The 27,059-nt window shown below is 38.2% G+C and overlaps 1 protein-coding gene across 1 annotated transcript in view; it reads right to left on the bottom strand.

The window, feature by feature from the left end:
• LOC124155929 (probable ATP-dependent RNA helicase kurz) overlaps window positions 1-27,059 on the bottom strand; it is a 36,696-nt gene that overhangs the window by 2,569 nt on the left and 7,068 nt on the right. The window contains exons 6-16 of the mRNA XM_046530156.1: window positions 26,829-27,044; window positions 25,461-25,748; window positions 19,098-19,204; window positions 18,798-18,972; window positions 17,631-17,863; window positions 15,406-15,635; window positions 13,934-14,205; window positions 11,271-11,561; window positions 8,515-8,630; window positions 2,192-2,307; window positions 1,836-1,973 (exon numbers count right to left, since the gene is read on the bottom strand). Coding sequence (XP_046386112.1) covers window positions 1,836-1,973; window positions 2,192-2,307; window positions 8,515-8,630; window positions 11,271-11,561; window positions 13,934-14,205; window positions 15,406-15,635; window positions 17,631-17,863; window positions 18,798-18,972; window positions 19,098-19,204; window positions 25,461-25,748; window positions 26,829-27,044 — 2,182 coding nt within the window. The remainder of the gene's footprint in view (window positions 1-1,835; window positions 1,974-2,191; window positions 2,308-8,514; window positions 8,631-11,270; window positions 11,562-13,933; window positions 14,206-15,405; window positions 15,636-17,630; window positions 17,864-18,797; window positions 18,973-19,097; window positions 19,205-25,460; window positions 25,749-26,828; window positions 27,045-27,059) is intronic.

Raw genomic sequence — 27,059 nt, forward strand, 5'->3', positions numbered from 1 at the left:
AATCATTATATTTATCGAACGACAGTTTACCACATAAATTTGAGACTGAGCACTCCATTAACTTCATTTCTAACAGATCGCTAGCAATTACAGAGGCTAAGGAGTCTTGATGAAAGTCTTCCGGCGGTGAAACCCTCGCTATGGCGAGAGCCAACACCGAAAGGGTCTCTTAAAAACGAATTTTTTAACACGCCTATTATAGGGTCAATTGACGGTGCATCGGCTATCTCTCGTAATAGCGGGGGTGTCGCTATAGCCCGTACTCGCTTTAACGAGGTTCCACTGTAACTTAAAATTACTAACAGCATTATACTCTCATTAATACACAAAGCATCTCACTCGCCAATTGGAGAATACTTGGGAGAAAAACTGTCCGGCTGAACTGCAGCTCAAGTATGTATTACACTGCCCCTTGTGAATAAGGCAAGGGACTGAGGAGCTGGGAAACAAATGGACTAACTTGACCTCACACCCCATTTGAAGTCCCTTGCACTCTCTTTACTTGGCTCAGCCTGCTTCCTCCACCCAGAGAGAATGGAAACAAAGGGAGACTGAGTAGGTAAGGACTGGCAAAAACTTGAGAATGTCACAGATGCTTGCACAAAAGAAGTTGCTCAGGGACCCCACTTTTAGAGGGGCCACAAATAACATTTTTTAAAGCTGGGTGTCCAAAATCTGATTCACCCCACTTATGGCATCATAAAGTAAATAGTTTAAACTAAAAAGTCATTGAAACAATTAATTTCAGCATAAACTAAATTTCCTTCCAGAGGTCTACATTATACAGCCGTCAGCAATCCAGGAGCTATATACAGTACATGACTTGAGAAAACACAAGACTTGTGTTCAATTCTCCCATGAATAATATTTTTTCTTCATTATTTCCCATTTTAACAACCTACAATGCACCACCCTTGAAATGGTTTTCCTCAAATTTCATTGTTGAGTGAGGAAATGTGTTTCTTTGCACCAAAGGCACTTGACATTTTCTCATTTTTTTCACTCCAATTCGGCCTTAAAATTATGTCACATCCACATTGAACCAAAATGTATTTATGCATTATCACCTCACTTGATTTCCTTTTTTCGCCAGAATATGGCATTATCATTTGGGTTTCAATTAAACATGTAGTCATTTAGGGTGAGTCAGGGTAGGAAAGTTTTCTTCATATGGAATTGCTTAACACATTGCGTACGGATGGCGAGAATTCTCGTCATTTTTTTCCCAAACGTGCTGGACGGATGACGAAGATTCTCGTCATTTAGGCACGTCAACCTAAACAATTTTAAAGCGTACAATACGTATTCGTCGGCACGTTTTCAGTTGTTCGTTATTCATAATGAATTGATGCATCATAACGTTTGATTGGGTAAAGTTATATTCTAAACATTAGCTTTTTAACCATGTTTAAACCAAAGGCATTACGCCCTAAAAGGCACATATTTCCAATCTCGGCGTTCCTAGGAATTTAAATACCCCGTTACGCAACGTGTTAAGCATCTTGACAGTGAGCAGGCACTTGCGACATCTGTAATAGGAGGCTCCTGCAAAGCACCTTGTTAATAAATTTTGCTTTTACTTCTTCTAGCAAGAGAATCATCAACTTTAAACAGGAAGCATTTTTAGTAACCTCTTTATGCCTTTCATTTCCTCCTTTGAGCAAAACTGAATTTTTCACAAGAAAAAGCAAATTATGTAATATCTGCGACAATTTGATTTATAAACTTGGCTGGAATTGTAAGAATATTTAGTCAATACCATCACATAGAAAGGAAAAAAGAAAATATAGGTAATTTTCTGGAAAAAATAGTAAATTATCACAGCCTTTACTCACCAAATGTTCCACTGACATGACACATCAGCCGATCAGATTCATGATCATATCTTGGGGGTGGATCATCCAAGGGATCAGATAAATTACAGAGGGCAGGAGCATAAGTAGGAAGCCATTCTGGTTCTATCGCAGTGAGACCTGCAGATAATTGAAGAAGGATAAAATAATGATATGTAATGCCATAAAGAAAATTAAAGATCTGTAGCATTATTTCATATTTGCCAGATTCAAATTTCAAGTTTAAAGATTATAAATACATTTTGAACCATTTTTTTCTGAACCAAAGACTGGTCTTAAAACAACTAACTGGACTTCTCACAACCCCACCGTAAGCTAGGAGAAAGATCGCAATTTACCTCTAATATACAGTTTTGTTGATTCAAACACCTCCTGGAAGACAACCCACTCTGGAAGCTCCTTGCGCAAAACCGAAGATGAGTGCAAGAACACAGGATCTTCCATTTCTGAACATCTAAAATTAGAATTAGTATCAATTAGATCTTTGCCACACACAAAACCACACTGCCATTTAACCATGAGGTTTTACTCATAGAGCTTTCAAGGACATACTTCACTACTCAATAGCATTCCAACAGCACTGAATAAATGTTTATTTCTGTGTTGGTATTTGGTTCCCAATAAGTTGTGAAAGAAAAATCAATTTAATAAAAGGTCAGTATTTTAACCCTTTGTGGAAACGTCGAATTTAAGTATACCGGGACTAGCCACGGTGATTACTTTTACGGGAGTCACCCGCAATGCACAATTGTGCGAAAAATCCACAGAGAAAAAATCATTCGCCTTGACCGGGATTCGAACCCGGATCCCTCGATTTCCGGCCGAGTGCTTTAGCCAGTTAAGCTACCGAGGCGTCATTCATCCCTGTGGAAATTTGTTGACTATACCGGACAAGGTGGTATGGACTGCCGAGCATATTATGCGACGAGCAGTCCAAATCGTGCGCATGGCGCCACAGCCGGAGAGTAAAGCCCGATCTTTGAACACATAGAGGTGTTCTCTCTTTGACGAATCTCTTTGTTCTCTCTTTCTCTCATGTCCGGTATAGTCCACAAATTTCCACAGGGATGAATGACGCCTCGGTAGCTTAACTGGCTAAAGCACTCGGCCGGAAATCGAGGGATCCGGGTTCGAATCCCGGTCAAGGCGAATAATTTTTTCTCTGTGGATTTTTCGCACATTTGTGCATTGCGGGTGACTCCCGTAAAAGTAATCACCGTGGCTAGTCCCGGTATACTTAAATTCGTCAAAGAGAGAACACCTATATGTGTTCAAAGTTCGGACATTACTCTCCGGCTGTGGCGCCGTGCGCACGATTTGGACTGCTCGTCGCATAATATGCTCGGCAGTCCATACCACCATGTCCGGTATAGTCCACAAATTTCCACAGGGATGAATGATGCCTCGGTAGCTTAACTGGCTAAAGCACTCGGCCGGAAATCGAGGGATCCGGGTTCGAATCCCGGTCAAGGCGAATGATTTTTTCTCTGTGGATTTTTCGCACCTATGTGGGAACATTTTCTTCTGGTGCGAAAGGTCAATTTCCTTCCCTGCTTGAGCTGGAAGAGCAAGCTGGTTTATGTGATGATGATTTGAGCGTCTTTTGCGACCATTTAGCTACCTTACAAAAAAATATGACGCAAAGATTTGTGGACCTTCTTTTGTAGGAAATTTCTGACTGGGTGATAAATCCGTTTGTAGATATTGAGGAAGTTGGGGTATTAGAGGAAGAATTGATTGGACTACAAAATGTCATTGAATTGAAACCAAAGTTTAAGATAAATTATCAAGAATTTTAGCTACAGAAGGAGATTTCCAATCGTTATACTGGATTATGGATGGTGGTTAAAAAACTAGGGATGAGTCGATTCCACTTTTTTTCGATTCCGATTCCAATTTCGATTCCTTCAAATCGATTCCCGATTCTCGATTCCGATTCCATCGATTCTTGTTCATTCTAACTGGTGGGATTTTGATTTATCTGTAGCATCGCTGTCATTAAAATTTAAGAATCGAATGGAATAAAATAACTAGGGATGGACAGATCCAGGATTTTTGGAGCGAGATCTTTCGAATCGGATATTTTCGAATCCAAATGCATTTTCAAATTCCTGCCATTAAACAAAGTCATTATTCGTTTATTGTGGGTACATACAATCAATGGAATGCTTCTTAGATTTTCATTAACATTCTAATATTTTTATAAATTAAAAATTATTTTATGGGCTTTCAAGTTGTTTTTTAAAAACATCTTCACATACTCAGGGCCTAAACTGTTACGCTTGGGTTTGGAAATGAAAATAGAAAAAATCTTAGGATGAACCACTGACCAGTGGCGTAGCGAGAGGAATATAAATATAAAAAACACAATTACTTTCCTTCATAAAAGGAAACAAAATATTTAAAAATCATGAATTTACAAAAATGAAAAAAATGAATCTTTGAAAAATGAAGTTTTTCTATTATGAAGGGCGTTAAAATTAGTTTGAAACCCTCTCCTTTGTACCCTGTTGTTTAAAAATTTTCCCCCTGGTTTTGGATCCCCCCTTAACAAAATTCCTGGGTACCCCCCTGCCATCGACTGAATTCCAATTTTCCTCACGCACCTTTCCCCCGAATTTTACTTTCTCATCACTTATGGACTTGTCTTTCATCCGAAAATGCTTCAGTATGGTGAGGTGGATTTAGCACATCCTCGGGATAACTTACGCCACAGTGCACGCACATGGCATTCATTGGTTCTCCTTATCTCAGCGGAAATGTTTACACGCAAGACATTTTTATCGGCGTATCATTAAATTGAATTGCAACTGTGCAATTAGCAACACAATTAACAGTATTTAAAACGGCATTAACGTCATGTGTGACGAGGTGCTCAACCGCTTAGCATGAGGAAGAAGTGGGCAGCAGAAGCACGTAAAGAAGAGGTGGAGGGGTGGCGTAGCCAGGAATTTCGTTCGGGGGGGATTCAAAACCAGGGGGGAAATTAAAAAAAAAACCGGGCGCTAAATAATGGGTTTTAAACTAATTTCAACACTTTTTATAATCAAAAAACTTAATTTGCTAAAGAAAAATTTTGTAAATTCCTGATTTTTCAATAATTTGTTTTCTTTTGTGAAGGACAATAACTGTGTTTTTATATTTCGGGGGGTGAGGTCCGGACCATCCCCATGGCTACGCCACTGGGAAGGAGCACGTGAAGGAGAGGTGGAGAGGAAGGAGCCCGCTCCCTCCGTATTTCAAACAACAAGGCTACAAATGAGGGAGTCGGACGAAGAAATCAGATCTTACTTCAGTGACGTCGTTGCCTTCAAAGCGAAGCCGGGCACGCTACGTGATATATGTAGTTGGCGTTTCCAATCCGTCTCTAATTGTTTGAGGGGTTAATGCTGCGCTTGTTTCTTTGAAAATTATGCTGTTTGGACAATCAGTAAAGTGTAATTGTAGAATTGTAGATAGAAAACTGAGTGGCAATCAATTAGAGCTGAAAAATAAACAGAAATATCGTCAGGAATGCGTCTCGTTTGGTCTAATTCTTTTTTAAATCCCGTGCATATCATCTAATTGTCGAAGCTATCAAGATATCTTCGGGCCCAAAAAGTCACTCTCCTAGCATCTGTCGTCTAGAAACAGAGAATTGAAGCAGGTAGGCCAAAATAGGTCAGTTGGTGAGGCGAGTTAGGGATGAAACACGCTTCAATTGTTTTCATGTGATTTGATATTTTCCTTAGAAGACAATGATTTTTGGTCCGTGTGATTTCGGATACAAAAAAAAACAACAGAGGCACGGGCTGGTGGACGGCCGAAGGTGGTTTTCTGAAATCTGCGACGTAGTTACTTTTGACGTGGTTATTATGCTACGGCGCTGAAATTCCTCCGATGATTGTTCAATCTCTTGGGAAGAGTCACACTATGTGCCAGTCGTATTTTGCCTTTTTTATTTTCTGGCTGAAAATCCTGGCCACGGCTGAAATTCTTCTCGCAACCTCTGCGAGAGCTTTCAAACAAAACGGTTCATGAGTAGGACAAGAATCGCATGCAACGACGCATTCGAAGAGAGAATCGGAACTCTTTCCACCCTGATGGGGCGTTGCATTCACTGAATCTATTATTTAAAATTTCGGATCCAGATCCGATGTCTTCCGCGACTTTGGATCCGATGTATCCGATGAAGGGCAATATCCGCGGATATTTGGATCCGAGGTATCCGATCCGACCATCCCTAAAAATAACAATAGCCGCGGTGGCTACATTCTCGTTTGGCCGCGGTGGCTAAACAAGAATGTAGCGTTCATTGCGTCCACACACACTAGAGCAGCCTGGCGGGTGCGCGCTGCGCGGTGGCGGCCGAACGCAACCTGTCGAGTCCGCCCGGAGGCCGCGGCGGCTTATGCCAAGCAAGTATCAACTTCCTCAAGGGTTGAATTGATGACACTGGGCTATACAAACGCGAATGTGTCTAATTTTTTTATTATTGACGCAGACGCGTGTTAGTCTAAAAAAGTTGCGTATATAAAAAAACCCGCTCTCAGCGCGTATTTATAAGAAACTTTTTTCACAGGAAAACTCGCTCTCTGCACGTTTTTATTATCATCAGACTTCAAATATCATTCGAAAATAGAAAAAAATATATTTCGATCTATTATACTTTAAAATTGGTGGTCGAGATGAATTCTCCGAATGTGATTCATAATCGCAATACTTTGATTTGCCGTGACCAGCGGCTAATAAAAGAACGGAAAGCGCATGCATTGCTTCCCGATCCCGAGGTTTCCAATTTTTTTTCCTCTTAGAGTTGCTCATGATCACGCGCCATTTCAGGGTTCGTCGCTCTTGCCGACTTTTTCATGTTTCCGAGGCCGCTTAGGTATGTTAGTCGCAGCACCCGCGTGCCGGGCGTATCCTCCGCACGGGCAAGGCTGACACCGCGGCCGCTTAGATGTGTGGCAGCCTTTGTGCCCCAAACTTGCTCAAACATTTATCTTCCTGGAATCGATGGAATCGGAATCGACTTTAGGCGATCGATTCTCGATTCCGATTCCGTGCCCGAGAATCGGTGGAATCGAGAATCGACATTTGGAATCGACTCATCCCTATAAAATACTCCTTCTTGCATTTCCGACTTGATATTTGGTAGAACGTGGTTTTGGTGCAGTCACTCAGCTTATTTCCAAGCAGAGAAACAGACTTCAGGTTTGCGAACGTGGTGATTTAAGACTTCTGCTAAGTGACATTAAACCAGACGTTGGAAAACTTGTATCATGTCATCAAGCTCATCCTTCTCATTAAAATTTTATTTGATGGAAATATGTAATTAATTTTAGCAATAGAATCTTCTTAACGACTTCTAGACCATGAGTAACTATAATAAAAAGTCATTTAATTGTTAAGATAATTTTAACAAAACATGATTGGTAAACATGATTATATTATTATAAATTGAAAATTTTCTTACTGTATAATAGGGTGGTTTCCTATTATTTTTTTATTGCCTTAATCGAAAGATTATTACTCCTGGAGTACGTATTTCGCGCTTTTAGATTTTTAAATGACAACATCTATTTTTCGCGATTAAATGAAAAGTGAAAATTTTCAAGCGCGCGAAAACGCGACGCTTAAGTATGAATGTCGGGAAATATCTCCGTACGTCGTATTTCTGGTTCCCCCTCCCGCCCGGTGAGGTGACCTTGAGGCGAGGCTTAGCTCTGATACGTCGCAGGATGCTAGCGGATAGCTGAGTACCTTGCTGAACGGTAGCGCTTGGCTTAAAAAAGGTTTATTAATACCTTATCAAACGAAGAAAACTTTCCGACATTAGCCAGTTTTAATAGGTGATTATTAAGACATGTTTCCCTGAGCTCTGTGCCTCATGCTTGCATTGGTAACCTCAGACGATGTATAACTCCTATCCTCTCGTGTAGAAACTAGGTCCCTGTGACGTCATGTGGAGTGGAATCGCATGGGCGCCAATCTGGCCTTTTTCAAATGAGGATAAAATTTGACCCTTGCCATACGTCTAAACCGGTATTTCAAAAACCAAATAATTTGTGTATTATGAATACACTAATGGTGGGTAACGAATCGCAATCAATGCCTTTCGTTTTCTTTGATGAAGGAAACTACCCTATTGCTTAATTTAAGTAAAAAAATAACATGTAAGATTCTAAAAAAGCTTTCTTAAAATTATTAATTTTTACGTCAAAAGTATATTCTTAGTTAAGTTCCTTTTATTGTGTATTAAATCATTAATATAAATTATCAAAAACCTATACCTACATCCATTGGATACTAAATAAACATTAAATTAGTCATTATTTTTAATTTAATTATTACAATGTTCCTCATTTGGTTAATTAGTATATGATTCTGATTATTATTTTAAAGATACCGATTAGGAGGGCGTTGAGCATAGGTTTATGATCATGGTGGCTCGAAAAAGTTTGGGAAACACTGCCCTAGAGTAAGGAAAAGTAGCTGAGGAACCTCATGTCCATGTTCGCACCAATCACATTTTAATCTTTCAGACTCTCAGTCTCTCACTGGGACCTAAGTCAGGAAATGTTTTACAAGGAATTTGCTCCATTCATTCAATCAGTGTGCGGAACGTAAATGCACACAGACTTTTGGAAACGATACTACAAGAGAAAAGAAAATTACATACCTGTAGGCATTTCGCCACTTTTCCTTGTCTTCATCTTCTTTTATCTCATCCAATGAGACACGATGAGCAACGTGATCAACCATTCCTGCAAGGATTATCTGACGCAGTAATTTTGCCTAAGAGAGAGAATGAAAGACAAAAAATTTAAGTGGGCATCACTTAGTGATTTGTTTTAGCAGAGAAAAAAACTCACTTCTATAAAACCAGTTCCCACATATTTTAATATTTCAGAGCAAAGCATTTGCACACCTTACCATGATGTTCCACGAAGTAAAATTTGTAACCTATTTATCCCACCTTGAGCGAGGTTCAGAGAAATTTATTATTCACAGTCATGCAATAAATCCATTAAAAAAACTATGATATTATTTTCCCATGGTGAAGACAAACAAGTATGTTCACACATATTAAGGATAATACATGATGTTACCACAGTAACAGAGTATTTTTCCATGAAAGTTAGAGCTAATTGTTTGTAATAAATGCAAAGGATAAGGGAAATTTGTGTTATTCGGCATTTACTCATTATTAGTCTACTAAACCTTCAATACTTCCCAAGATGGATATATAGGCATAAATGATAACACAGTTAAACCTCTATGGAGTGAAACTCTTTACATCGTAAACCTCCATACTTCATACCACCCCTACAGTCCCGTCAGATTTACATGTACATTTATAGGCAAACCTCTAGGTAGTGAACCTCTTTATCTTGTAAAACCTCCACTCATAATACCAAGGAGACACACCGAGACGGCCTAACTACCTCTGCCATTCGTACCGAGACAACTAGAGACCATTAATGCAGCCATGATTACGTACATGGAATGACATTTTCAGCAATAAATGTTTAACGCTTATTTTTTTTCTTATACATCTTTAATGTGCTGTAATTTTCACATTAACAATTAGTTAAAGCAATTTTGTTCCATATGAGAGCATACCTAACAGTATGTAAATAATAAATAAAGGTATCCAACTATCCAAATCTTTATAAGTGACTGTTAATTTAAGAGAGACCACATCGTTTCCTCTCAAATCATGGTAAAAATCACGCGTTAGCGATAGCTTTCTGTTAATAATAAATATATATGTTCACTAACGCATGATGTTTGTTTAAACACATGTATATATATAACGGTTTAAAAGACAGTAGTGCCTTTCATTTCCGAAGGATATGAATAAATGGTGCCTATCACTGAAACCTCTCTATAGTGAACCTCCATACATCAAATTGCCTAAATTTTGGTCCCCTCCATTACGATATAAAGAGGTTTTACTGTACATATATATGTGTGTGTTTCCCGCAATGAGATTGGATTGGGTCCATAAGTGCTCGGCAGTTGAGTAAGGTAATATGTACAGTCTGATCCGGATTTAAGGTTTTCGCATTGAATGTTTTTCTGCATTTAGTGTTTATTTTGTGGGGTCCCGATTCATTTCCTATGCGAGCAATGTAAAAATTATCCTCACTTAGTGTTTCCATATTCTGCATTTTTCCCCATTTAAGGTCGTAAAAAATTGTCCCACACAAGATATTTTTTTTTGTTCCTTTCTATTATTTAAATTATCTAATTTAAATCTAATTATTTAAAAACCAATTTTAGGAAACAATAGCAATATTTAGGAAGTAAGATATGCCGTCGCATGTTCTCTGATAAATTCTGTGCATTTTGGTACCTCATTTGTAGAGTTTGGTTGCGTATAAGTTGAGAAAAAGGTAGTATCTATACAGTAGAAATAATATAGAAGATATGATATTTTTCCACAGAGAAAGAATGCTCTCGCCCACCATCATGTCAGGGAAAACACTTCCTCGGCTCTTTTACGGTTCATCCATCGAAGCTGAACTTGGAATGGATTATAGAAAGAATCTTTGGTTAAACTGCACAAATAATATTGGGCCTCCTCTTTCGAAGGGAAAATGGCGGACTGAATAAATATTGATCTAACAATGAACTTCCTGTAGAGATCAGAGAAGAAAGTTGAAAGGTGCGTAAGCCATCAATGAAAAACAGAAAGAACATGTCACTCTTACACACGGAATAAGTTTTTTTTTAATTCATCAAAGCCACTGAAAAATGAGTAAAAATGGAATCAAGTTCATAGTAATATTCTGCTTGAAAATGCTCTTAAGTTAATGTATATAATAATTTTCTTAAAATATAATCCACTCATTGCTTTATTTTACTTCCCAATTTTTTTAGCTCTCTCCTGAAAATTGTTATGAAACTGTCTTAGTGGGATAAGAACATTTAATCAATGAATTTTTTTGCTGCATATGGCACTAGAGACGAGGGGGTGGGGTCTGGAATTCCCCCCACACCCAAATATGACAACTCAATTACTTTGCTTCTTCATGAAAGAAAACGAAATGTTGAAAGTTCATATCTTTACAAAAGATTTCTTTGAAAAATGAAGTTGTTTCCATTATAAAAAGTGTTAAAATTAGTTTAAAACCCTCTATTTTCTAACTTTTTTTTATTTTCCCCCTACCCTAGTTTTGGGCCCCCAAAACGACATTCCTGGCTACTCCACTGTGTGCCACCTTTTAGCGGCTTAAAAATATATTATTTATTAATATAGAGCCATTCCAACCATTACAGACCCTAAAACCCGAAAAAAATAGCTGGTCCTCATTTAGTGTTTTAAATTTTGTCCCCCCTGAAAAACATTAAATCAGGATTCTACTGTACTTGAGCAAAGCCACTAACTTCTGGCTTCCTTTGAGTATTTTTAAAGATGAGGTGACCTACCTGCAAGTCAGATGGTGGTGACATTTTTGGATCCACTGAAGGAGCATCCATATTTGGGATATGGAGCGCTATCTCATTGGACAGCTGAACCCTAATCTTCCTTATCTCCATGATGGCACGGTGCCTGAGGCCAGCTTTCAAGCAGAATTCCTCAGAGCTTCCAGCATATTCAGCAGCACCCACTGCTCTTATGAGAGCTCCACAATCTCCTAAGAGAATGGAGTGAGGACCACTTCTGACACCTCCCCATTTCAAACGACACCAATTTCCCAGGCTTACACCTTTCTTTTGCTGCTCAAAAAAACGGAAATAAAATATACATAAATAAATGATGACCTAAGCAAATATATTAATCTACTGAAAAAGAAAAAGTAAAGCAGAAGTGAAAATGATGGCAATCTTAGTTGAGATATAAACATGGTAAAAGAAATATGAAACACCAACAGATTTATTAATTTTCACCACCAAAAATTACACAACAGTTCCACACTGGCTGACCTCAATTAAAACACAAATCCTAGAGAGAATAAATTGAATAACAAACATAAAAATCAAGCACAAAAGAGGGACATGGAGATCAGAGAACAGAGTATTACTTAAAGTCTCTAATTGTATATTTCATATCGCAAATTTGCAATTATTGCCGTGGCCTCGCAGTGGGGGAAGTGGAAGTAGAGATAGCATGAGTCATAGCCAGGCACTTGCCAGCGTAGACAATTTGCCACAAGTCCTGGTTTCCTATAACCGCTACTGCACGATGGCGTAATTGGGCGCCCGTTGCCTTCACGGCAGCTCCATGCTCCTCTTTTCCAAGCATTGCAGTGTGGTAACAGGCTCAGTGATTATGAAACCACATCCCACTGCAGTTGCATCCTGGGAAACTTGTGCGAGACACGACCACTTGGCATGGTGCCTGTCAGTATAGGGTCTGGTGTCGTGCAGTGCTTTTGAAACATTCGTGCAAACCATTTTTCTGAATCCGAGACCTTGCAGCCACGGGTTCGTGGTTTTCGGAAAGCAGGTATTACATGTAGCAGTAGGAATACGAGTACGATCACGTTATCACCTCAAAAAAAGATCGTGGTATGGAAAAGAAAGCTCTAGACGATTTCCGAAAGCAATCTAAAATAATAGACAATGTGCATAAGTAGTAAGAGATTGTTTGATTTACGAAAAATTACAGAAATTGAACAAAATAAAAGTAAAATTTGGGTTATCCGTGTTTTCCAATAATTCGTGACCCCTCCTCCAATCATTAGCGCGGGTAATAGGGAGTGTACTGTGCATACACTTATCAAATCACTTTGAGATTGGCATATCACAATATGTCAAATGTAACTCTATAATGCGACTATTATTATCCAAACTACCTCAATAACACAGATTTTTTCCAACTTACAATGTAACTCAGAACCATTACTGTAAATCATTTAGAGAAGCCAACCTTGATAATGCCACTCTATACATGATTCTATGCAATAGAATACCTTATGAAGAGATTTTGTGATTACATTAACCTTGATAATGTGACCGATAGCCAAAATAACCTTGATAACATGACCCTCGACAAAAAGTGCACCTCAATAACCAGACCATTTCCCTAAGCTCTTTGAGATACTTCTTGTCGAGGTCCTACTGTACATGCACACCTTTATTGGGAAAGGTTTGACTCCAAGAAGCCATAAATTGTTGGCATAAAATTCATTACACAAAATGAGGAAAAATATATAATATCACAGGAAAATTGATAAATATAAGCATGACAACAGGAAAAGATAGTGTATGGCAGGCCATGGGAAATTTTAGAAGATAAAATTTAACTCACCGCAGAAAAAAAATCACATCGACATAAATATGAACAGCCTGCACTCATCACTGAGAGGAATCTTGCTAAGATATTTTTAGAAGTGATGGCAGAAAACAATTGATAAACATGGGAATAAGTTGAAGGAAATATTGAGAAAAATATAAAGTAAAGAGAGCATTGAAGCACACCTAAGCCTTGATTGTATCATTCAATTAACCCTTCATTGCATTATCTGCCAACTTTTCCATCCAGTACCCTGAAAAATTCCAGCACTCTTGCTATTCTACACTCTATTCTCCCTTTCCCACCATTCACCAGCTCAAAAGAACTATGGAGTTTTTCAACTGAATGGGCACAAAAGGAACACAGAATGTATGAATTGGATAACAAGGGGAAAATTGGTAAGAAGAATGATCCTGAATCGATTTCAATTCTCTAATTAAATTATTAAATGTCTATCACACACCTTTTTCACTAGCTCTTCAAATATTTCATTCATAATGCAATCCAGCCATTAGGTCTCCACCAGATACATTAAGAGCTTTATTCAATTAGCATTTGCCAGTACATATCACATATTCATGAGCATTGTGACTTTGGAGAGACACACCCTGCATGAAAAAGAACTGCTTAACTCACAATTTTAGAACAAGCTTAAGTACCTAAGAGAAATATAATGCAACCAAAATCAATAAGATTATTCAATACAATAATTATGGGAACAAAGCACTAATGGCAATCCTGATTAATATAACATACTGCTCGTATTCATTTAGAAAAATAGGTAATCATTATAAATTGAAAACAATAAGAATAGCAAATACCCTTTACGAGTAACAGCAGCAAATGCACAAACCTGTATGGAAGTATCCTCATCATCTTTTGCACTCTTCTTATCCTCTGAGGCCATAGCATTCTGAGGGACCTGGAAAACTTCTTGGATGGACAAAGCAGCTACAAGGCATATAGTCAAAGGAAGAAGTCCATCGTGCTGGTGACTCAAGGCCAACATCTTCCCAAACCTCGGAGAAACAGGAAATGCACCTATCACCCTTCCCAGTTGAGTTACTTGAGACACATAGTTATCCCCTCCAGTTTTCACATTTCTCACAACATTTCCTTTTGACTCTGAAAAAGAGTTTTTTAATTTCGGTGTAAGTTATGCCCATTGATTAGTAGCTAATTATTGTTTAACTCAATGTGCATTATGTTAGATGCAGTGACAGCTAATGCAAATGTGACAAAAACACCTGGTCTAAAAATAGTTCTAACCTGACAAAGTAAACAAAGAGTATAATAGTTCTTAACGTATGATTAAAAGGTGAAGTTTGCTGCTGTATCAAAGAATGCAACATGGAAAATCTGTGATGTTCCATATCAAATAGCCACAAGTGTTATGAGAAATATGTACTCCAACATAAAAATATATTTAACAGTACCACACACAGGTGGTTCTCCTTTTGGTGCTTACCTCCATTGTAAGCGATTTTGCACCCACATTCTCAATCATGACAGCCGTTAGAAATTAATAATGAATATATAAACATCACATATCTATGTTGAATCAGAAAACCCTTGTAAATTTCACATAAATGAATTTGAAATTTTAACTTTTAAAAATGATTTTCAAATTTAATTTGATTCAACATGAAACAATTTCATCAAGTCACGCCTCAATCTATCAATTTTATCACAAACACACACGTATTTCCAATATCTGCCACTTAAAAACACTTCCTCCAAGAATGGACAATGTTTCACAATTTCAGCCCCACAAATTAAGCTTACTTAATCTCCTTTAAGGCTCTCATACACCTTCATAGCCATACTGGCCACTGTGGTCATGCAGGCAGCTCACCTGCTAAACTGCACACACACAAGAAATTGCCTGACCAAACCATAGGACCACCTTGTCAGGGTTTGCAGTCCACAATGAACACTGAAGCAGAGAACACGCTTGCTCAGGGAGATATTTAATTTTTTTTACTGCAGATTGTGATTCAGTGTTGGACTCAGGGTATTATATTCCATGTTTATACCCAAAGCAAAAGGCATAGACGTTAGAACAAATGCCTGTCAACGAAACTATCACCCAAAAAGTAGGGTGATGTTGGTTGAACCTCCAGCCAAACTCAACGAGTCAAGTTGAACCGCCACTGCTGTGAGCCTCACTCATGGTAAGCAGCCTGGTTGCAAGGCCACCCTGGTAACATTTGTGAGGCAAATGACTCTAGATAATGCACACCACCATGTCCCCGCAGGTGTGTTAACCCACCAAAAACAATCACAATCCAATTAGGCTTCAAATTTTGGCACAGTGAGACTCACCAATGGCATACTTTTCAGTTTTAGGAAGTTCAAGGGCACCAAGGAGCACAAGCCTGCGCTCAGCAGCCCTTAGTTGCAACAGGTCTGGAGCTGAAGGGAAGGGGAAATTCACCACTTTGTGTATGCCCATAATTTTCATCTGAAGCATTAGGTCATCAACTGGTCGACGCTGGATCTCAGGAATGGAATATTCAGGAAATTCATCATTGAATACTGCTGAAGAATACAACCTGAAAATTGATTATACGTTACGAAAAGGGAGAATATGACCAAATCCTACTGAAATATGCTTACATAGATGAGCAAAATATTTGGAATTACAAGAGCAATTTGACTCAAGTATAATTCCTCTGATTTGTCGGTCCAAGTAAAATCCTTGTAAGATGAACCTCTGCACAGCAAAATTTTATGAAAGCCTCTAACTACAAATTCATAGCCTCAGCCCCCAGGTCCTTCCTATAATTGATGCATGGACAAAAACCTTCTGAAGCAAACATCTACAATTACGAAACCTCATAACGAAGTCCACACATGGGCTCCAGCAAGGAAAATGACCTTGTTAGAGAAAATTTTTCATATAGAAATAATTCCACCACATGAATGAATGTTTATATGGTATTTATTTCCAATTGCACATTATCCTATGAGTTTCTCTTTATAGTGACTATAGCCTTGGTTTCACAAATCTGATTGGGCCTGGCCGCAAAGTGTGCAGCTTATGAGATGCAAGAATGCCAGCATGCCCTACAATGCATTTAAATTCACCATCTTTCAGCTCATCATAGATACTGACGCATAAAATGACATCTGGCAGGGGACAAAATCCTGTCATCAATCATTTTTTCATTCTTCAACTGAAAAAAAAATCATAATTTAAGGAGCATAACCTGGAGGTGCCTGCAAGGTCAGTGAAGAATATATGTATGTTGCCTTATCTTCATGATAAGGATTGCCCTATCACATACATTCATTTGAAATTAGAGAATTTCAACGAGAGGCATGCATGAAAATACCAGAATGAACCCATTCTGAATATAACTGAGGGAAAGGAGGAGGAATATCTGGGTATTGGGATACATATATACTTTCTCAGGAAGCACATGCAGTTGACTGTATACACGCAAAAATCCTAATCTGCGGCAACATTGGAAGCCATAGGGAAATATTTTTCAAATGCTGTCACTTGGGTTGGGTCACCAATAAGATGTTTTGGTGGCCCATCAAAGGTAAGGGATAAAAGTTTGTTTCTTGGCAGTCCAGAAGAACGGAAACACCAACTGAAGCAGAGCACAAAGGAGAAGCCAAAACTCACACTATTAAGAATTTTTTTGGAGGAGGGGTGCAGAAAGGTTTTTCAGACTTCTCCTCTAAATCATTTTTTTCCCTAGATCTACACAAAATTTCAGCTCTAACGTTAGTTACTGGGTATATTGTATCATCAATGTTGAATGAAAATTAAACTTTGTTTTTCCACATAAATATTTATTCGATCACGACCACGGTTTCCATGCTCTGCGTCATCCTCAGGCCTTCCCTTTGTTTCAAGGCCTGAGGATGACGCAGTGCGTCGAAACCACGGTCGTGATCGAATAAATATTTATGTGGAAAAACAAACTTTAATTTTCATACAATATGAACAAATTCCACAAAGTAACACCTCAAATCATCAACATATCATCAATGAGTGAAAGACTCAGTCACAGAGGCGGTATCTCATTTTATTTGCATGTCTTATTTGATAATGTCATTAGAATCTCCAATGTCTTCAAAACATGTCCCATCAGGAGTCCACAGCAGCCCACCTACATTTTACAAACTTAAAAAAACTGGTAACTTGATAACCCTCATCAATGAGTAAAAGATCATAATCGAAACTTACAACACTAGTGATAGCAAATATGTTTATTAAACATTTGCTTAAGTTTATGATGCCATAAAAAGACTTTATTCTGAGTTAAATGTTACATAAGTTGATGTACCCTTGAACACCTTCCAAAACAGACTTTTTCCACTACAATCATAATAAATATGTGCTCTTGACATTGGTTTCTAAGGTACAGTTTTGGTCTAAAACAACTAATACTTGAACGAGAAAAATAATAAAGTAATTTGTTTTCCTGCGATCCTTTTCCTTATTTGTAAGCAAACTTGAGTACATTATTTCTAGGCAGATAGTAGGCCAACTGGCTTCATAAGATACAGAATGCAACACCAAAATTCCTTACCTGTAACAATGTCCAGGTCCAATACGACCAGCACGTCCAGCTCTCTGATTGGCTGAAGCCTTTGATGTCCAAACAACTTTAAAGGCAGATACTCCTGTCACTGCATCATAAAGTTTTGCTTTTATTTTACCACAGTCAACAACATACTTGATATTTGGAATGGTCAAAGAAGTTTCTGCAACATTTGTAGCCACAACTACCAAGCGACATCCTTCAGGAGGTGGTTTGAAGACCTTGCAGAAAAATAATATATATTTTTGAAGAAATATAATAACAGTTAGTTTCTGGTCACCCTAAATTTTCATCACTATTCTCAAATCAACAAGGCCACCATAGATTAATGGCCGACAAACTTCGGCAACCTTTTCAAAACCTTCTTCCATATTTGTTGAGGAAACAAGACCTTATACATTAAAATCTTCATTTACTGACAACTTACACTTGTGGACACAAACAACATACGAACAGTACTCAATTTCCCAACAGTGGAATTAGAGTTTTTCTCTAACTTCAACATTATGGATAATACTCATCAATGGCATTGTTCTACTGGAAAAATTACATACACTGAAATACATTACTGCCCCATTCCTAATAACATTTTCTGGTGGTTGGTTTAAGTAAAATCACTTCACTGCATTCCAATTGCAATTCCACTGGTTATTATTTTTATGAAAATTCTCAATAGGATATTGGTACATTTAAAGTAGAAACTGTGATTCCCACATTCTTTCTTTCAGACATTTGTCAATAAAACTAAAATTCAGAAAGTTAGAGGAAGGATTTGAATCACAAACTAGGCATGAAAAATTTGAGTTTTCTACTCTTAAATCTTTTTTGAAATTATAATAGTTTTCTGATTATTCGTGCTGCCTGTCCCCCCATCGTAACCCCAGATAATCGGGAGTTTTACTTCATTATATTTATCATAAAAGGCATGAAAATACTACAGCTTCTACAAATTATGACACCAATTAATGATTCCAATTCAGGAATACAAAATAAAATACCCTTTGTAGCCTAAAGACACACAAAGTGATAGTCAAAATTTTCCATATCAATTTGATTTAAGATTGAAATAGAAGCAGACCATCATGGAAATGACCTGCAATACTTGCCAACAAAAACAACTTAAGTTAAAAAAAAATTCTCTTCAAAATTACCTACCTTTGCTTGCTTTTCACTCGATAAAAGTGAATAAAGAGGGAGGACCCACATAGGCTGTGATGTACGACCAATCAAGTCTTCTACATCTCCCAGGTCATCATCTGAGTCCAATGCCCCTTCATCTTCTGGATCAAGCAAATCCCCCTCAGTGTCATCAGCAGGTAAAGTTTCATAGCTAAAAAAGAATTACTAAGCTAATAAAATGAATGTCTTACAAAGAATATGATTAAACTACAGTATCCAATCCCATTCATACCAAGATAGTTTAAATACATACAAATTCAAAAACGTAAAACTTACTCATTTAAATCAATATTAGGCAAAGCCGATAATGATGATTTCCTCTGTTTTTTCCGAGAGATTTTAGCTTTCTCAATAGCCATTTGCATATCAATTTCTATGTCATTCTAAAAAGAAAGTGAAAATTTGATTGTTAAAAAGATAAGTTTAACAAAACAATGGCTAGAAAGGGAGAAGTGTAGTTAAAATAAAAAGCCACATATTCACAAATGTGTATAGTCACACCTATTAATAAAAAAACACATTTGGGGGACCTCAAACAATACATTTCAGCCTCTACACTTGGTCACCAAAAGGAATGACCTTCATCAAAGGAAATGAAAGCCATTGATTGCGATTCGGTACCCACCATTAGTGCATTCATAATATACAAATTATTTGCCTTTAGATATCCCAGTTTAGACGAATATTAATGGTCAATTTTAACCTCATTTGCAAAAGGCCAGACTGGTGCCCATGTGATGCTACTCCCTGTGATGTCGCAGGGACCTAGATGCTATACGAGTAGTCAGGAGTTTTACATCGTCTGAGATTACCAATGCATGCATGAGGCACAGAGCTCAGGGAAACATCTCTTAATAATCACCTATTAAAATTGTGATAGGGTATTAATAATCCTTATTTAACCCTTTCACTGCAGTGAACGTACTTTACTTCCTCCCTGCCATGCACTCAGCACTTTCGCAGAAGCACTCCGAAGAATCGCTAATCCGTGACCCTTTCCTCGACGAGCTCACCCTCGCTGGCCCCTCTCTTTGAGCCTCCGGGGGGCCTCCCTCACCTAAAGTGACCACTCTGACTGTATTTTGAAAATCTATCAATCAATCTGATCATCAAAAAATGATTGTTTGCATCATACTCCTGCCAATCAAGCACGTCTTAGAACTGTGTTTCTGCAATGAAAAATAATGATTTTGCTCATCATCATCATCATCACTGGTCAACAATCCTAGGATTGGTTTGACGCAGCTCTCCACTCAGTTCTCCTATCAGCTTATCTTTTCACACCTACGTATTTCTTCTCTTTCACATCTCTCTTTACTTGTTCCATATATTTTGTTCGAAGTCTTCCTTTTCCATTCTTGCCTTCCACTTGTCCTTCGACGATTGTCTTCATCAGGCCATCATGTCTCAAGATGTGGCCTATAAGGTTGTTCCGTCTTCTTATTAAGGTTTTCATGAGGGTTCTCTTCTCTCCTACCCTTCTTAGGACTTCCTCGTTACTAACTCGGTCGATCCATTTGATTTTCATCATTCTTCTGTAGCACCACATTACAAAGGCCTCTATCCTTGCTTTCTCCGCTGCGGTCATTGTCCATGCCTCACTTCCGTATAGGAGCATACTCCAGATTTAGGTTCTTATAAATTGTTTCTTTACTTCCATATTTAAGTTTCCCGCTGTAAGCAGGTCTCTCTTTTGGTGGAATGCTCTCTTCGCCTGGGCTATTCTGCTGATAATTTCTTTCTTGCTTCTCCCGTCACTAGTTATCTTGCTTCCCAAGTAACAGAATTCATCCACCTCTATCAGTTTTTGCCTCCCTATTTTAATGTTGGTCTTGACTTCTTCTCTTCTGCTGCATACTAAGATCTTGGTTTTCTTCGTGCTTATTTTCATTATTATGATTTTGCTAACTTTGCTTAAAACGTGGCTGCGGACCACCGGAAAATGGCCATTTTAGCAAAGTTAACAAAATCTTTACTTTTCATTGCAGATATGAAGACGTATTTGATAGCTTGATTGGCAGGAGTACAATGCAAACAATCATTTTTTGATGATCGGATTGATTGATAGATAGATAGATTTTCCAAATGCAGCCACAGCAGTAACTTTTTGGGAGGGAGGCCCCCAGCTCAGATGATCGAAGAGAGGGGCCAGCGAGGGTGAGCTCGTCGAGGAAAGGGTCCCGGATTAGCAACCCTTCAGAGGGTGTACCATGCCCATCCTGGAAGTACCTGCTCCATGGCCCCACGAATCGCATTTTAACCTTTTCGCCGCAAGTGAGGAGAAGATTTTCGGAGATTGAACAGCAGTGAAAGGGTTAAGCTAAGCGCTACCTGATAGCAGCCTATATTGTAGTGGCGCTCATAACCTCACACCAAGGTGGCCTCACCTGGCGGAAGCTGGAACCAGAATGTTATCACATGGGCTTTTACCAGCATTCAGCCATCACGTTTTTGTGCACTTGAAAATTTTCACTTTTCATTTAATCGCGAAAAATAGATATCGTAATTTAAAAATCTAAAAGAGTGCAGTCAGTACTACAGGGGTAATAATCTTTCGATTTAGGCAATTAAAAAATAATAGGTAACCACCCTATTGAAAAAAATAGATTTTCTTCCACTGACTATTGCTGATAATAGAAATGAAAATGTGTAGGCCACCAGTAACTCTATCTTCATTTATAGTTATGCTCGATGATTTTCAAGAGTTACATATAAAATAGCATTTCTGTAAATGTTAATAAGAAGTTGAGTACCACTAAAAAAAGAATCAAAAAGAAAGTCCATGGCAAATTCAATTGTAGAGAGGATGTGCGAGTAGTACTTTTTGACCTTGAGTTGAGTGTCGAGTCTAGCTGAAAACTACTCGTGAGTATCGAGTCGAGTCGAGTATGGTAATTTCTGGGCCAGGCTATACAACAATGAATGCTCCAACATATTTCCATTTTTGGAAGCCCCTTGTGAACTTTCTATTCTGAATGCTTAGCCTGATGAAAAAAGAAAAATATAACGAGGAACTTTGACGGTAATTGTGTCAGAATTAGGAGATGCATGAAAATTATTCTTATGCAACTTAAAAAGTTCCATAAGCGCTACTGAAATGAATTGACTTCTAGTAATACGTTGACAGTTTAATTAATATATGTATCCAAACTGCTAGGAAGAGCCCTGAGTTAATGTATTTACACAATTGTAATAACGAATATATGCGTAAATGAATCTTGGAATATTTGATCCATTCAAATTCTCCTGCAGAATAACCTACATGTTCTACATGTCCAGACAGGAGATTTTGACGTTTCCATGTTACAGTACATATTACTGCCTGTAGAAAATTGTCTTTCACTACACACTTGTGTATTCAATGGTGTTTTCATTTATCATCACACTTGTGTGGCTGGAGAAGTACTTTCTTGCCAAAAATGCAAGATTCGGAAACCTTCGGAAATTATATTAAAAACCTATACCTACAACAATTTTTATGGATCTTGAATCTTCATGGAATTTAATAAGACGAAGCGAACGAAATATGGAACTTAGCTTTAGCTTTGTAGGCAATTTTTTTTTAATTTCCCACCTTTAATTTAACTCAGCATTTTTTTGTAAGTTAAGAAGGAAACTACACGGAACGAAGGATTAAACGGAAATTAACATGGGACATATTTAGAACTCAACTACGCTAAAAGATGTCTTCACTTGTGACGTCAAACATCAGGTAAAACTGCTCCACTGTCTGCTAAAAGCTAAAAGATACATTTTTTCATACAATTTTTACGTATATTCCCAGCGTTTTAGAAAAGGAAGTAGGGTATAAAAGTATCGCCTACGAAAGTAAGAGCGATGCAGCGGTCCACAACGAATACGCTGCACTGCCGGGTTGGAGGATGGTTGGCGGCCGCTCTTGGCACCCATGTCGACTGCTGCGTATACAGCTAGTTGAAACCATAAGGTTAAGGCATTTTAGAATGACTTATAGATTATTACGGAGGCTTCCGCGGTTAGTTATTTGGTGATGGTTTTCCGGGTTTACACCGCGTTGATACATGTTTTGCGGACGACAGATCACAGATCTGCAAATCATTTGGACCCGAAGACGGGAGCTGGAACGCGCCCGAAACTGTCGTCCGCAAAACATGTATCAACGCGGTGTAAACCCGGAAAACCATCACCAATGACTTATAGACTTTGAAAGCGATATTATTGCATGAATTTCACCATAGCGCCCCTTCACGGTAGTTTTCTGAACTTACTGGCATCCGACAGCACTGTAACTAAAAGGACTCAACTCGACATTCGTAATGGTACTCGAAACACTCAAGTCGAGCACCAACTACTCGACTCAAATTTTAAATTACTCGCACATCCCCAGAGAATATTAAGGGCTATTCAGCCACAAATCCATTTCCTACTAGCTTAAGTAAAGCGGGACTAGCCACGGTGATAACTTTATGGGAGTCGCCCGCAATGCACAAATTGTGCGAATAATCCAAAGAGAAAAAAATCATTTGCCTTCACCAGGATTCGAAATCGGATCCCCAGATTAGAGCTGTGTCGTTCATGAATGAATCGTTCATTTTGAACGGTTCATTGGCATGAACCGAATGAATCGAAATACGCTCCTCGTTAAAAGGGTTCATAAAGAATCGTGTGGTTCATGAAGAATCGAAGAATCATTTAGAATCGAAGAATCATTTAAGAATCGCAGATTCGTTTAAGAACCGAAGAATCATAAGAATTGAAGAATCATGTAAGAATCGAAGAATCATTTGAACAATCGTCGGAGTAGTAGAAATATAAAGGTCTTGAATTACTTCGCGGGCCGCGGATGACAGTAGGTCTTTCTAGTCATTTAAGAGCAGTGGGGGATCCAGAGAGCCTCTAAATATTACCATTATATCTTGAGTTTTTTAATGCACCATTATATTTAGAGTTAAAGAAAATAATAATTTTGTTCAGTTGTCGGGGAAGACTCCCAATCCCCCCCACGTTGCCTACGTTACCCCAGGTACCTAGCCCCCTTCTTGTCACAATCTTGAATCCACCTGCACTGGTTGAGAGTGAATATTCCATGAATTTCTCGCTTATTATATGGAACCTATGAAACATTTATTTTATTTTCTATGTCACTATGGTTTCATTTACTAATTTTTTGTAGCATAATTGATTTCATTGCGGTAGCATCATGATCATTCTCTTTTGATGCTAAAAGGTTAAAAGCCCTCTGAGAGACTGACGCATAATGCCAGGTGGCTCGGCTTTAATTCTTTCTTTGAGTAGCTTAAGGTTCGTCGCTGAATTTTTCATAAAATCACACTTTTCCTAGAGGTAATATCGTTAATATGACAAATGTTATGCCGTTTTACCCGTATGTTGTAGGGGTCGCGTGCGCCATGATGCCTAACAATATTGCTAACACCGCTGTCAGAGGTGTTGCGTGAGTTACCCGGAATAATTTCATGACCACTTTGCTCCCGATAAGTCTGTCTGTTTTAAGGGAAAATTTCTTTATGGTGTAACGCCAATTAATAGAATCTAATTTAATAATGAATCACCGAATACGAAGGAAACATGTTTAGTCGTATATCTCGATTATTACCTTAAAATTTTATATGCATACAGGGGCGGATCCAGGATTTTTTTCTGGGAGGGGCACAAGCAAGGCCGTATCCAGGATTTTGTTCTGGGTGGGGCACAAGAATACCCCGTAATACAAAACGAATGCAATGATAATGGGAACGTATTAAAAATCTTGCTTATTTTTGATTTTTACGTGCCCCCGTGCCCCCCCCCCCCTGGATCCGCCTATGTATGCATATATTCATGAAGATATTCTTACTATAATAATTACATACATAATTATGTAAGTTCATGCGTACAGCCTTAAATTGTCTTCGGTGAACTCTGGATTATTTCGCTTCATTGCAATCATTTGATTCACATTGTTCGTTTAGCTCGCAGAGTTCATTGAGTTCACGTTGTTCATTTAGTTCGCAGAGTTCATTTAGTTCACGTTGTTCATTTAGTTCGCAGAGTTCATTGAGTTCACGTTGTTCATTTAGTTCGCAGAGTTCATTAGGTTCACGTTGTTCATTCGGTTCGCAGAGTTCATTAGGTTCACGTTGTTCATTCGGTTCATGTGATTCTTTATGAACGACATGAAAGAACAGTTCATTCACATGAATAGAACCGAATGAATCGAATCACGGAAATGAACCGAAAATCCCACCTCTACCCCAGATTACCGGTTGAGTGCTTTAACCAGTTACATCCCACATATTTCACAAAAAGGTCCACAAATTTCCACAAGGAGGAATGACACCTCAGTAGCTTAACTGGCTAAAGCACTCGACCAGAAATCGGGAGGATCCGGGTTTGAATACATGTCAAGGTGAATGATTTTTTTCCACTGTGGATATTTTGCACATTTCCACAACAGCGTTTTTATCTCCACATAAAATTAAATCAAAGACTTGCTGGTGAAACATACAAAATTAGTAAAGTACTTAATTTAATTACACGAAACATGGTTTGATTTTAGTACAGTTTCCTTTAAAGTAAATCAATGAATGCAACTCATTTTAAACTTAATTTCCCAAGTTTTCCCATAATTATACACAAGACCATCTGTAATGAATACCATACCTCATTTTCAGAATCCAAAAACCCAGCTGCATCTTCTACATTTGATTTTAATTCCTTGTCAGAGCCTTTGGAGTTAGGGAAAGGATTTGTTTTACTTTTCCATGGGAAAACTTTTCTCAGTCTCCTAACAACGGTGTTCACTTCTTGTTGGCCTGTTAAAAATACTAAAATGCCTCCTTCAGGGAGCTGGCTGTGAATTTTACAAGTCTTCAAGAAAGCTTCCCGCACATAATTTTGAGCAGTCCTTCTGTTAAAATGGATACTAACAGGGTATTGCCTTGATTCCACCTGAAAGTTTACATGAAAATAAGCATAATCATTTCTATGATAATAAGTCCTCAACCACATCTAAGGAGACAACAGTTCTGGATTTCACTATAAACAAGAAAAAATTGAAATAGTTGAGAGTCTGAGTATATAATTTAATCACAAATGCTCTTAAGCAAGGATAAGTTCACAAAAATTCCATTCATTGAATCCCTTGAAAATTCCAAATATCAGCACAGAAAAAATGCATGTACTAAGTTAAGAGGGCAAAAGACTACAGACACTTTGTTTAAATAAAGTGTACTCATGACCTTATAATTTAAAAAAAATGACTCAAAACATCCTGATGCAAACATGATTAGAGATATTATTCAAATATAAGTAAAAATAATAGGGTAGTTTCCTTCATCAAAGAAAACGAAAGGGATTGATTGTGATTCGTTACCCACCATTAGTGTATTCATAATACACAAATTATTTGGTTTTTGAAATACCGGTTTTGACGAATGGCAAGGGTCAAATTTTATCCTCATTTGAAAAAGGCCAGATTGGCGCCCATGCGATTCCACTCCACGTGACGTCACAGGGACCTAGTTTCTACACGAGAGGATAGGAGTTATACATCGTCTGAGGTTACCAATGCATGCATGAGGCACAGAGCTCAGGGAAACATGTCTTAATAATCACCTATTAAAACTGGCTTAGGTCGGAAAGTTTTCTTCGTTTGATAAGGTATTAATAAACCTTTTTTAAGCCAAGCGCTACCAGCCAGCAAGGTACTCAGCTAACCGCTAGCATCCTGCGTCCTATCAGCGCTCAGAGCCTCGATCAAGGTCACCTCACAAGGCAGGAGGGGGAACCAGAAATGTGTCGCACGGACTTTTTCCCATTATTCCTACTTACGCGTCGCATTTTCGCGCGCTTGAAAATTTTCACTTTTCATTTAATCGCGAAAAATAGATATCGTCATTTAAAAATCTAAAAGCGTGAAATACGTACTCCAGGAGTAATAATCTTTCGATTTAGGCAATAAAAAAATAATAGGAAACCACCCTATTGGGTAAAAATACCAATAAAATTTGTCATGAAAACTAAACTTACCTTTATCACTGGAGGCACTGAGCGAAAAAGCCTAGGATTTTCAGTGAAGTCTTCCAATCGGAGAGTGGCTGACATGACAATAAGTTTCATAGGGTCACCTCTCTTATTGCGAAGAGGAACAATTCTAGATAATAGACCCAATAAAATATCACTGAACACGCTACGCTCATGGGCTTCGTCAATAATTATCACGGAATAACGAGTCAACAAGAAATCCTGCAAAAAAGTCAA

This window comes from Ischnura elegans, chromosome 3 (assembly GCF_921293095.1).
Source record: "Ischnura elegans chromosome 3, ioIscEleg1.1, whole genome shotgun sequence".
Classification (NCBI taxonomy): domain Eukaryota; kingdom Metazoa; phylum Arthropoda; class Insecta; order Odonata; family Coenagrionidae; genus Ischnura; species Ischnura elegans.